This window comes from Oncorhynchus nerka, linkage group LG6, assembly GCF_034236695.1.
Source record: "Oncorhynchus nerka isolate Pitt River linkage group LG6, Oner_Uvic_2.0, whole genome shotgun sequence".
Classification (NCBI taxonomy): Eukaryota; Metazoa; Chordata; class Actinopteri; order Salmoniformes; family Salmonidae; genus Oncorhynchus; species Oncorhynchus nerka.
The window spans coordinates 68,727,566-68,741,161 of NC_088401.1; the positions used below are offsets into that span (position 1 = coordinate 68,727,566).

At 44.1% G+C, this 13,596-nt stretch overlaps 1 protein-coding gene across 1 annotated transcript; it reads right to left on the reverse strand.

The window, feature by feature from the left end:
- Nucleotides 1-1,282: 1,282 nt before the first annotated feature.
- On the reverse strand, nt 1,283-9,959 carry LOC115130882 (rab11 family-interacting protein 1-like; the record flags this gene model as incomplete). Its single annotated transcript, XM_029662438.2, is given in 6 exon segments — nt 1,283-3,323; nt 3,656-3,800; nt 4,767-4,933; nt 4,936-7,453; nt 8,505-9,126; nt 9,380-9,959. Coding segments are annotated over 6 exon segments (4,293 nt in total), but the record flags the coding sequence as incomplete, so codon positions are not given.
- Between the last annotated feature and the right edge of the window lie 3,637 nt (nt 9,960-13,596).

Below are 13,596 nucleotides of genomic sequence, written 5' to 3' on the forward strand. Positions count from 1 at the left end.
GGATTTGTAACTGAAAATAATTTGGCAAACAGACTGTGAACTGAAAAGTGTATGTTTGATTCTAGAGGGGGACAATAAATAATTTGATTAGGGTGTAGAGGCAGATATGTCATCTTGTCTTCAGGAGATTTTATCTATTTACATGATTTAGTCTGATCAGTGGAACAATTCTTAACAATGGGCTAAAATATAGGGTCTTTAGTGTGCTTGTCAGCAAGAACACTACTGTTATTCCCCACACTTATTTCAGTATTCCACTTTTTCCCATTTTTGTCAGTGTAATCACATATTTTAAATCTGTTATGACTACTTGTGTCTTTTGAAAAGGAATTATATGAGGCTATGTATTATTGCAGCCATTAATGGACAGTTTTGAATATGTCATACTAATAAGCATTGGATATTAAATGCTCCTGGAATCAAATGTAATTGTTTACATTTTTGTATAATGCACATGCTAGCCAGAAATGGTAGCGGGACTCACAACTCAAACACATCCTATTTTGTCTATGTAGAGTAAAATGATGGCAAGAATTTTAAACTAGTAGGCATAAACAATGTGAATATTCATATTCATAAATGTTTCTTGAAGGTTGGGTGATTGAGAAATTAATTGTTATAACAAAAACATTTTCAAACACCAAGCATGTGGGATACATCGAAGTGGTGGCCAACCTTCCTGGAAATTGAGAAGGATTTCTTCACCCAAATGACAAATACAAAATGTTTGTGTCCTTACCTTGAAAGCAATCTATGGACAAGCAGACTGCCATCAACCATTAATATGAACTTTTCCTGTGCAGAGCTTTGTAGTGGTAACACCCCCCAGCACGTGTCTCATACAACTTTCCACCTGAGAACAGGGATCAATCCCTGCTTCTAACATTCTCACTGTTTCTAGCATTTAAAGTGTAAAACCACCTAAAAATATATTTTAAAAAATATTAGCATACTTTCAATTTAGTAAGCAACAAAGTATTCGAATATTTGAGTGTTCATTTAATGTTCTAAGAATCCTAAATACACCTGACCTGTGGTTTTTATTATAACATTTTCCACCCTGGTCATAGGCCTAAGCCATGTCAAAATATGTGGAATTAGTCCCCCATCTGGGGGTTGTGCCAGGGGGCAATGAAATTCACATAGCAAATCTCACTCCAAGCTTTCTTCAAAGGTTGGCAGCCCTGCATCTATTGTTATCTCCAAAGTTTTGGCATATTCCATAAATCGAGGCAGCGATAAGTAAGGAAACCGCTCAGGGATTTCACCATGAGGCCAATGGTGACTTTTAAACAGTTAGAGTTTAATGGCTGTGATAGGAGAAAACTGAGGATGGATCAACATCATTGTAGCTACTCCACAATGCTAACTTAATTGACAGAGTGAAAAGAAGGAAGCCTGTACAGAATACAAATATTCAAAAACATGCATCCTGTTTTCAATAAGGCACAAAAGTAAAACTGCAAAAACATGTGGCAAAGAAAGTAACTTTGTCCTGAATACAAAGCATTATGTTAGGAGCAAATCCAACACATCACTCAGTACCACTCTTCATATTGTCAAGCATGGTGGTGGCTGCATCATGTTATAGGTATGCTTGTCATCGGCAAGGACTAGGGAGTTTTTAGGATACAAATAAATGGAATAGCGCTAAGCACAGGCAAAATCTTAGAGGAAAACCTGGTTCCGTCTGCTTTCCAACAGAGACTGGGAGACAAATTTGCCTTGCAGCAGGACAATAACCTAAAACACAAGTCCCAATGTACACTGCATTTGCTTACCAAGACAACATTGAATGTTCCTGTGTGGTCTTGTTACAGTTTTGACTTAAATTAGCTTGAAATCTATGGCAAGAGTTGAAAATGATCAAAAACCAACTTCACAGAGCTTGAAGAATTGTAAAAATAATAATTAATTGGCATTAATATTGCACGAGGGGAGGGGGTTTCAGCCCAAATATATCATCCTTTGATTAAAACTATTACTTATTGACTTACATCGTTGTGCAACGTCATGCGTAAGCCCTGGCCATTGTCTTTCAGCTCGAAAAAGTGGATTTCTAGTTGTGTGTGAGTTTAAGTACTATACTAAATAATACAGGCAATGTCATACAAAAATTATATAAACAAACCAATATACATAATTATATACATTCGCTTTGCAAATCCAAACCAAAACGTGAAAATTTAACTTAAATAGCATAAATAAATGCCTTTGAATTCATTGTAACACCTATCTTACCACATTAACATTTATTAATTTATTCTTTGCACACACTTCATCCATGAAGAGTAAAAAAAATACATAATTATTTACTAAATATGACACTAGCTCAAGTTCACCTTTCCCCATGTAAACAAATTGAAATTCAGTGGAATTCTCCTCGAGTCGGTCTGTTTTTGAGTCAGTGTCTTATGGCAAATAATTACAGTATTTACCATGATGAAGATCATTTGGGTCCATATCAAACTAATTCAGACACTTACATGTTTTTCTGAATTTGAGGCAATGTCATATCAAGTAAGAACAATTTATACCACTGAATATGACATTTTCTGTATTCTTCCTCAATGCACATGTATAATAATTCTAATGCAGTACATTTGACAAAAGCTGTGCCACTTTCATTATACTAAGTAGCAAGTGTAAAGTGACCAGTAACATTTGCTATGACTACAGTTTCTGATTAGTACTTGCAGCCTGACATTTGAGCTATAGCAAGCATGCACAGTGGGCAATATTGTGTCTTTTATCAACGAGGCAGGGTATCAGCAGTGAAACCTGGATGGTTGTGAGATTTACTTTTTGCTTAGGGATGTGTTGAACTACACCTGCCCCTGGAGAAGTGATCACCAACCCTGGTCCGGAAAGAACTACTTGGATGTGTAGGCTTTTGTTTCAGCCCTGCACTATAACTTCTGGTTCAGCTAAACAACTAACCATCAAGACCTAATCAGGGACTGAGCTGGAACAAGAGTCTGCTCCTCCTAGTAGCTCTCTGGGACTAGGGTTTGATGGTGACCATGGCCCTATATTATACTATATTATACTAGCACTAGCGGTCACTTGTGTCGGGAGCGCACTTGAAGGAGTGTGGGTGTCTGCTCCATGATCTGCACCAGCAGCCTGTCGATGTAGTCCTCCAGGTCGCGCACCTGCGCCTTGATCTTCTTCATCTCCGCCTCGTGTTTCTTAAGCGGCACCGCCTGCTGTTCTGAGGCCGCCTTCTGGTTCTCCATATCCATCTGCTGCTGCAGCAGAAGGGAGATCAGCTCCATTTTGGTCAGCTGCTCGTACTGGGCAGACCTGTCCGTTAATGATTCCTGAGAAGACAAACACAGGCCCTGTCAGAATACTTTGAGAATACATCCTTCATTCCTATCTTGAAGTAATCACTGATCTGACAAGACTGGATCTGTTACATAAAATGGGAAACACAGATTAACAAGAGGAGGTACTCAATTGATAAAAATCTATTTCTGTCAGAAGACATTTTATTGTCACATACACCGGATAGGTGCAGTGAAATTTATTGTTTTACAGAGTCAGCCATACATGACCAACAACTTTTCCACTGAATTTTGAACTGCCCAGTTATTTCCAACGTTTTGGTTGGAAAGTCATTAATTATGTGAATTCATGGACTCTTTTATACCTCAATCTCAGTCTCAGCCTCAGCCAGTGTCTGCTTGGCGGCGAGGCCTGAGTGGATGGAAGACTTGAGCTTCTCTAGAAATGACCGGCCCTCTTTCTTCTCCCCCTGACTGGCTGTGGTGGTCAAGGGCTTCACTGGGTGGGGTCTGCAAAGAAAACATCACCATCAAAGGTTCACTGCATTGGATTATGTGTACATAACACTTTTCACATGAAAATCAATATATAGTACAGTACAATGTGAGGCACTGGCATTACATAGTATATGGTAAAATTCACAACAATGCACCAGCCTGGATTTAGAATTTACTGTATATATCTCTACAAAACAACCAAATCTGTTCAGCAACAGGTTTCAGCAAGAGAGCATAAAAAGAGCTTATGTTGTCTGATTTTAGTATAGCACAAAGCCGGTATCCCTCAGCAGGCTCCAGGGTGAAGTTTCCTTAGGTACAGATCTTGGATCAGCTACCTTAGTGGGAAAACGCAAATTGACCCAAGATCAGCATCTTGAGGAAACGTCACCCTATACCTAATGAGAGTGAAGGAAGGCACTTCCATTTTGCTTTCATTTACAGATGGTCAAAATTTCAGCAGACAGCTGAAGCAGTTGTTTAAATCATCAAGATAAGGCTGAGATTTTCATTGTGGTGACTGTGATTGTGGATGTGGACTCCTAGATGTGATGGGACAGTCAGTAACACAAATGTATGACACAAGTTAATTACACAGAAGTGAGATGAGCAACGTAAAAGATTAAGCAATTTACAAAACCGTAGCAACCAATGGGTTTGCATGGGTAGGTGGTACTGGTAGGGGATATATACTGATTAATTAAGAGAACTTCCTCTTAAGGAAGCTACTTGAATAGATTAAATAAAAGGAACTGAAAATATTAGTTTTGTTTGGAAGAATGAGAATACAGTCTAACAATATGTAGGTTCAGGTTTTCAAGCTATGGCTTATAAACAGCTAGCAGGTGTGCTATGTCTAACTATTTCTAATTATTGCATCCCATTGTTGACTACAACCTGGCAACCCAACCTGATATTTTCTCAAGAGAGGTCAAGTGGCTACACTCTGCAGACGTTAAGTGTGAGGAGAAGTCTCACCTGCTCTCTTGTCGGGGCAGGCTGCTAGCTGGCTGGGTCTCCTCAGGTAAAAGTGTGTACCGTGCATCGACCAGGGGCTGGACAGTGGTGGAGGAGGTAGAAGAGGAGAAGGAGGAAGAGGTGCAGGGGGCAATAGCCAAAGTGTCATTGGCTCCGGTGTTGGGTCTCAAGATTGGGGGGTGATGTATGGAGGAGGGCCCGGGGTGGGGAGTAGCTTAGCCTGGGCATTAGTTTCAGTCACCAGGGAGGGGGCCACAGAGGAGGGACTGGAAGCATGCAGACAGACACCAGGCCTTAACCTGGCACTCATGGGGCTTCTGACGTTTGGGGCTACTTTGGCATGGAGGTCTTCGAAGCTGATGGTCCCGGTTTGTTTGGATGGGGAACGTTCCGTTAAGCAGTTTTCTTTTGTAATTGACTGAGTGGAACTAGTTGTGTTTGTTTTTTGCAAGGAAACAAATAATTTAGCTGCCTTGAACGTTGTCTCTCTATCTGGTGACAAAGGTGAGGAAAAGTTTGATTTGGTGGGTTGATATGAGAAGGGTACTTCAATGCTCTCTGTGAGTACATGCCCAGGAGACAGTGATTGGTGAAGAGGGCTCTCACGCAATCCTTTGCCAGGGCTATTTGCACCACCGTTGCCGTAGAGCTCTCGTATCATTCCCTTGAGACTTCTGTGTGAACTAGCACCCCTTGGTGAAGACTCATTGACGGGCTTGGTTCGTTTGACCAGAGGCTGACTCACTTCCTGTTTATTGCGTACAACTTCCTGTTGCATTCCAATCTGTGGAGAAACTGGAGAAGTTCTAATGTGACATGAAGGGTCTACTATTGAACTGTCTATCTTTGATTTATAAATGTTGCCTTTTCTATTCAGTGGAGATTGTGTGTGTTTTATATCTACAGTGTCTCTAGTGATGTCTTCAGACTCAATGTTAAGACTGTTAGGCGTAAAAATGCTATTGTTCTTATTGCTTGCAGGATCTCTGCCTGATGTGTTCAATTCACAACCTCCATCTTGCCAATTGTCTTGACAAAGCGAGGCTTCTGGTAAATTTGCTTTTAGGGCAGAGTTGACGTCTATAGTACTAGGCTTCTGAAAAGTTAGCATATCCTCTGCAGATAGCCGTATATCATGAGCAGAAGATGCTATGTGAGTAACTTGTGGAGGCTGAGGAAAAATGCCACCTAAACTTTTGAGGGTATGCACTGGAATTATTTCAGATGGAGATGGCGAAGCATCAGAAGCAGAGTCAATAAAACTAAAATCAGAGTTACTTAGATTTTTATTTAGATCTTCCAAGGTTAGTGGAGGCGATTCATGATGGATGTTTCTGGACTTGGTAGGCTTATCTGGGTGAATTGAGAATAATTCCATTGTTGGGTCTGGTGTAATTGACGCAATGTCAAGCGTCTTAAGACTGGATTTAGAGTGTTTTGGGGAAGACATATACAGTAGGTCGGCAACAGTCATTTCACTATCAAGAAGCATTACTGGTAGAGATAAGGCTTTGATTTCAGAATGTGAAGTGTTCTTTACAATGGCGTCTTCTCTAACAGTGGGACTGGTGTCCGTGGTATCCTCTGAGGCTAACAATATTATTGAATCCTTTACATTCGGGTCTAGATTGTTTTCTGTTGCATCTGGCCATAAGTCCTGCTCAGCAAACATACATTTACAGCTAGCATCTTCATCTCGCAATGGTTCATAGTCAAACTTCTTGAAGTCATCTTCAGACTTGAATGGAGATGGAGACTCTGGAGAAATATTGGCATAATGCTGTGAGTGTTCGGTATGAAAGTCCGACATGTCACTGCTGACGAGAAGGTCTTTTCCTAAGCTTGGGTACAGGTGGGGACTTGGTGTGCATCTCTTGTGCCCGCCTTCTCTTGTGTGCTGCAGGGAAGCTGCGCCCGTTTGTGATAGGAGACAGGCCTCTTTCTGCACAGCCAGCTCCTGACCCCTGTGCAACCAGCTGTCAGAAGATCTCTTGTTTACCAAAGGTCTTGTTATGGGCCTCCGTGGAGGCAACGGTGGAGGCTCTGCTTCTTCTTCACTCATCCGCATCTCCTCAATGGGTGGAATAGTGTTACCCTTATGTGGAGGAGTGCTTCTTACTTGAGCTTGCCACGAGGTTGTATTCGAAGGGTGATTGGTAGGAGAGCTCTTTGGTGAATTCAGTCTGCTGGACGCAAAGGCGTCAAAGGACTCGTCGCATTCTCTTCCCAAGCTCTCTGATATGGAGCGAGAGGTGAACGGATTCGGGGGGCTGGCAGTCACCGCTCTCGGGAGTAAGGCAGGGAGGGATGTCTGCCTGGCTACAGGCCTGGGCCGCTCACGCCGTATGACGGCCATATTCTTTGGCACTGCGACATCGTGGGCGGTACTGGGGATGCAAGGCAAAGCTGTGGAATGACAGGGGGAGCAGGTGGCGCAAGTGGGGGACCTCCGGGCCTCTTCGGCTATGAGGTCCTCAAAAAAGGGGTTACACTGCAGACGTGGGAGGAAGGGGTCGGAGGGAGAGATGGGGTTGGGTGTCAGAGAGGGGGTGAAGGTGTTAGTGGGATGGCCACTGTCGGGTGAGGCATGGCCAGTGGAAGAAGAGCACTGGGTGGGAATGGGGGAGCGAGGGGGGAGGGGAGGAGGGGTGTCTGAGTCGCTTTCTACCTTAGAAGAAACTTCCAGCCTGTGGAGGGAAGGCACAAGCAGTCCTCTTTGTTAATTCTGTGCAAGCTGACCCATTCAAAATATGGGTGCCATTTTCTAACACACATAGAAAAAGGAAACCCAGATGTCTAAAGAGAAGAAGCATCTCATGCCAACTACTGTCTATTTGAGGACTAGCTTCAAATATTTTCATATGTGAATATGCTACAATTGCCAAAAATGCAAACAATAACGTGTTATGGAAAACAGCAACAAGAGTGTACTACAAAAAGCAAAATAACATTTAGCAAATTACTGAAGCAAGGTGAAGAGCAAAAATGCAAGATGTACTACATTTGGAACAGTAATAGAAACAGTAATACTGCAGATAATTTAATAGCAAAAACAGGTGATTAGTGTATTGGGCCAGTATTCATAAAGCATCACAGAGTAAAGTACTAATCTAGGATCAGTTTGGACTTTTAGATCATAATGAAAAAGGTTACATGGACAGGGAGGATCTGATCCTAGATCAGCACTCCTATTCTGATATGCTTTATGAATACTGGCCCAGATGTTCCACAACATACCAAACCTAAAGCTTAAAGTGCAGGTAGATCTTTCTCTGTATACAGTATCTGACCCCAAGCAAGGTTAAGAGTGAAATATACTGTATATGCCATTATTTCCTTTTCAACTCGTCACATGGCCTCTGTCTTTGATTTCCTCTGATTCAAAGGACAGTAACGTTACATATATTCTTATACAAATGGCCTAGATGTCGACTATTATCCTGTGTTAATAGTACAGTATGAACCTTAACATGTTGTGCCTTACATGAGGTGATATGAGATTGCAGCACTTTGTGACAACTGCTGATGTAAAAAGTGCTTTATAAAATACATTTGATTGATTTGAAATGGTAGATGAACTGGCCACATTTCCATTTGAAAGGAACAAGGGGCAACATAAACACTGAACACAAGGAAATCAAAACCTTCCAAGATGTAGATGTCTGTGTGCTTTTGATGGAAGGCAAAACTGTATGAAGCCCTTGAGTGTGGAGACATCTGAAATGACCCTCCACTCACCTTGGCTTGTTCTGGGAGTCACAGGAGCCAAACCAGCCTCGCAGTCTCCCCTCGGTGAGAGGACAACCCTGGCTCGGCGCCAACTTGGCAGGTAGAGAATCACTCTTCCCTCCGGAGAATAACGACTTTCTGAGCTTTTTCCTTTTGTCGGCTGAGTCCACCGTGGTGGTGGAAGACAGCATTGAGGCAGCTGCCAGCACAGGACGACCCCCCACCTGTGCGCTTTGAACCTGGGAGACATGAGGTTCGGCCTCCTTCGCCACGTACTCATCTTCCTTATTCACCTTGTCGAAGGACCAGCGCCGTCCCTCACCGGCTGAACCATTGTCCTCGCTCTGCTTTGTGAGGTTCTGCAGCGAACAAGAGAGGGGGGAGCACTTCTCAAGGAGGACCAGCTTGGATGGGAGGGTGCCTGAGCCCTTGGGACCCACTGGTTCGGATCCGTAGATGTGGCTTCCGTTGATGCACAGAGGGGATTGGGAGGGAGTCATACCCTGACCTTTGAGGGATTCCACTGCAGGACAAGGCTGGGGAACGGCAGTAGTGGTGATCCTACTTGCCTCGTCGCTGAGGGATCGATTGTGAGTCCGTATCTTTGGGGAAGATTGTGTGTTGTTGAGCACTATTTGGGGGGAAAGAAAGGTGGTCAAAGTATTGGCCTGAAATGGATCGGCCTTAATAATAAACTCTCTTCCAAAACAATTCATTAAAATGCATAAGCTTGCTAGATCCTTTAGATACAATACATGCTTTTTTGTGTCTGGTAAAGATTCTGTCAGAATATAATCTAAATACAGGTCACTGCATATTACAGACATACAGGGCAATTTCTAATGAAAATGAAACACTTGGACAGAGGAAATCTGCATGCTTACCTTTTTTAGCTAGGTATGTGTCTCTGTGGTGGGTGTCAACTTTGACCTTGTTGCTGTAGATGGGGGAGCTGGGGGGACTGGAAGGGTCCACCAGGATGCCTAGGCCCAGAGGAGGGGGGCAGGGCCTCTCACTGGTCAAGGACAACATGCTGCTCTCTGAGGCCAGCGACGAGCACAACCTTGTGTCGGACGAACTCCTCAGCTTTCCCTTCCCCTTGAAGAAATCCTTCCCCTTGCTCTGCTTCTCCTCGGCTACCTCCACGGGGTCCTCTCCCCCTTCCCCTCGGTCCCCCTCTCGGAATGGTTTTCCTAGGGAACCTGACAGGGCGGCGAAGCGTCCCGGCACGATGGCTGATGAGGACTCCATGTCGCCGATCTTCCTCCCCGTCACACGGTCCTTAAGTTTGCCGAAGGCAGACCGTGGCTTGTCCTTCATGGTTAGGTCGAACATGCTGGCTGTCAGGTTGTTGCGGGTGAACTGGACCGTCACCTGGATCTCGCCGCGCTCCTTCTCCTTCCGGCCGGCCTTGGAGTTGAGTTTGAGCCATCTGGACCCACAGTGAGAGGAGACTGTAAGGCATCAACCATCCCCAGCGCTCCACACATGCATTTTCATGCAACTTAAACGCATATTTTATATTATAAAACGTGTTGTTTGGATCCCGAATGCTGATTGGATGAGCAGCATTCTAAGCTGTGCTGTATTGGCCGACACAGGCACACCATGCCTGTTAACAGTTCCATCTCAAATTATCACTGCGCCTCCATAAGACTATCATGTTCATGTTGCTGTCCGAATCATCTCTTGCATTTATCTCAACTTTCACATTATTTACCCTTGCTTCCAGTCTAGCATTTAGTTTGGTACAGCGGGGGTTAATATAGGCACAGCTGTCTGCCTGTCAGACATCTGAAGACATCTGAATTTTTTTAATGTGAACTCCCCTGGAGCCTATCATAGAGGGCCAACGGGTGTCTAGATGCAACTCAACTTTTTCTGGGCCAGGCGAAATCATGTATCAACCTACCTTCTGAGGCACTTCTCAGGTATCAGACGATACTGACAGCTCAAATATTTCTTTGGATATTTGAGAACACGTCACCACTGTCCAAATACCTGCAGACAAGTGGGAGGGACATCCTGTCTGCCCATCGAATGGTTGTTGCTACACAGGAAACCCTGAAAGGCATGTCAAGAGACTTTGACACCATTAAGGCAGCTACAGACACATTTGTTCAGTTTGCAAATAAGAAGATCAAAGAACAGGATGAGGACACAGAGCTGGAGAAGGTGGAAGCCACTCTGCCACAGAAACGGGCAAGAAAGAAGAAAATCATGTCTGGAGAGATGGCTCAAGATGAAGCTTTGACAGAGGCAGAGAATGTCTATAAAGTTCAAGTCCACAATCAAATTATAGATACAGTCACAGATAGTATCCACAGGCGATTTATGTCTCGTGGCACTCTATGCTGACCTAGCCCTTCTGGACCTTAGAAACATCTCCCAAATAACATCCAATGGTCTTCCAGAGACAGCCCTTCAAGATCTCAGCAAATGTTCGCTTCGATTTGATAAGCGAGCAACTGTTGACAATTTGTAATGTGAGCTGAGAAGCCTCGCTGTAAAGTGCAAAATACTGAAAAGTTCAGTATTGGAGGAATACAAGGACAGTGGAGGATGGCCCTGATGGAAATTAAGATGAGGCCAAAATGAAGAATCCTGCAAAGAATTTTGATTGTGTTGTTAGCAGATGCTGAGACGGTACAACCTGCTGACTGATGCGTACCATATCCTTGCCCTTGGATACAAGTTCCTACTCACCCTCTCAGTTACCCAGGTAGCTTGTGTGGTAAGTTTCTCTACCTTAAAGTATATCAAGAGTAGACTCAGGAGCACTCTCTCACAAGAACACCTAGAGGCCTTCAAGCAGATGGCCACCGAGGAGGACATCCTAATGGCCCTGGATACTGACATGGATACTGAGGAGGACATCCTAATGGCCCTGGATACTGGCATGGTTACTGAGGAGGACATCCTAATGGCCCTGGATACTGACATGGTTACTGAGGAGGACATCCTAATGGCCCTGGATACTGACATGGTCACTGAGGAGGACATCCTAATGGCCCTGGATACTGACATGGTTACTGAGGAGGACATCCTAATGGCCCTGGATACTGACATGGTTACTGAGGAGGACATCCTAATGGTCCTGGATACTGACATGGTTACTGAGGAGGACATCCTAATCGTTACTGAGGAGGACATCCTAATGGCCCTGGATACTGACATGGTTACTGAGGAGGACATCCTAATGGCCCTGGATACTGACATGGTTACTGAGGAGGACATCCTAATGGCCCTGGATACTGACATGGTTACCGAGGAGGACATCCTAATGACCCTGGATACTGACATGGTTACTGAGGAGGACATCCTAATGGCCCTGGATACTGACATGGTTACTGAGGAGGACATCCTAATGACCCTGGATACTGACATGGTTACTGAGGAGGACATCCTAATGGCCCTGGATACTGACATGGTTACTGAGGAGGACATCCTAATCGTCACTGAGGAGGACATCCTAATGGTCCTGGATACTGACATGGTTACTGAGAAGGACATCCTAATGGTCCTGGATACTGACATGGTTACTGAGGAGGACATCCTAATGGCCCTGGATACTGACATGGTTACTGAGAAGGACATCCTAATCGTTACTGAGGAGGACATCCTAATGGTCCTGGATACTGACATGGTTACTGAGGAGGACATCCTAATCGTTACTGAGGAGGACATCCTAATGGTCCTGGATACTGACATGGTTACTGAGGAGGACATCCTAATCGTTACTGAGGAGGACATCCTAATGGCCCTGGATACTGACATGGTTACTGAGGAGGACATCCTAATGGCCCTGGATACTGACATGGTTACCGAGGAGGACATCCTAATGACCCTGGATACTGACATGGTTACTGAGGAGGACACCCTAATGGCCCTGGATACTGACATGGTTACTGAGGAGGACATCCTAATGACCCTGGATACTGACATGGTTACTGAGGAGGACATCCTAATGGCCCTGGATACTGACATGGTTACTGAGGAGGACATCCTAATCAAATCAAATCAAATTTATTTATATAGCCCTTCGTACATCAGCTGATATCTCAAAGTGCTGTACAGAAACCCAGCCTAAAACCCCAAACAGCAAACAATGCAGGTGTAAAATCGTCACTGAGGAGGACATCCTAATGGTCCTGGATACTGACATGGTTACTGAGAAGGACATCCTAATGGTCCTGGATACTGACATGGTTACTGAGGAGGACATCCTAATGGCCCTGGATACTGACATGGTTACCGAGGAGGACATCCTAATGGCCCTGGATACTGGCAGGACATCCATAATGGCCCTGGATACTGACATGGTTACTGAGGAGGACATCCTAATGGCCCTGGATACTGACATGGTTACTGAGGAGGACATCCTAATGGCCCTGGATACTGACATGGTTACTGAGGAGGACATCCTAATGGCCCTGGATACTGACATGGTTACTGAGGAGGACATCCTAATGGCCCTGGATACTGACATGGTTACTGAGGAGGACATCTTAATGGCCCTGGATACTGACATGGTTACTGAGGAGGACATCCTAATGGCCCTGGATACTGACATGGTGATCCATAGAGTTGCAGAGAAAATCCAGCTGTTGAGAAAATTGTTCCTCCAATAAGGTAGTTGCAACATATTTCCTATAACTTGCTTACTTACCATTATTTTACTCCTACATTTCTAATATCTCTTTTTCCTGCCTAATATTGCCATCCAGTACTTTGACTGAGTGAAGCCAGCCAGCAGACGCTGAGCAGCAGTTAGACAGTTCTATATTTCAGTGAGTATTGTGAATATTATAGCATCTCTTTTTAACTCTAGGCTTCAGATACTGTGATGTAGTTCAATCATGACTCATGATGGCTTGTGCTGCTCTCTTACAGGTTACGTTCTATGTTTGGAGAGGTGTCTAACCAATGTTTTTTAGAAGGTGTACTCCCATGATTTAAAGGCAGCCAGCTGACCCTGAGCAGCAGTTAGACAGTTCTATGCCTCAGTGAGTATTGTGGATATTTTAGAAACTCTTTTTCACTCTAGGCTTCATGATGTGAGGTAGTTCAATCATGACAAATTCAGTGTGTGTTCTGTAGA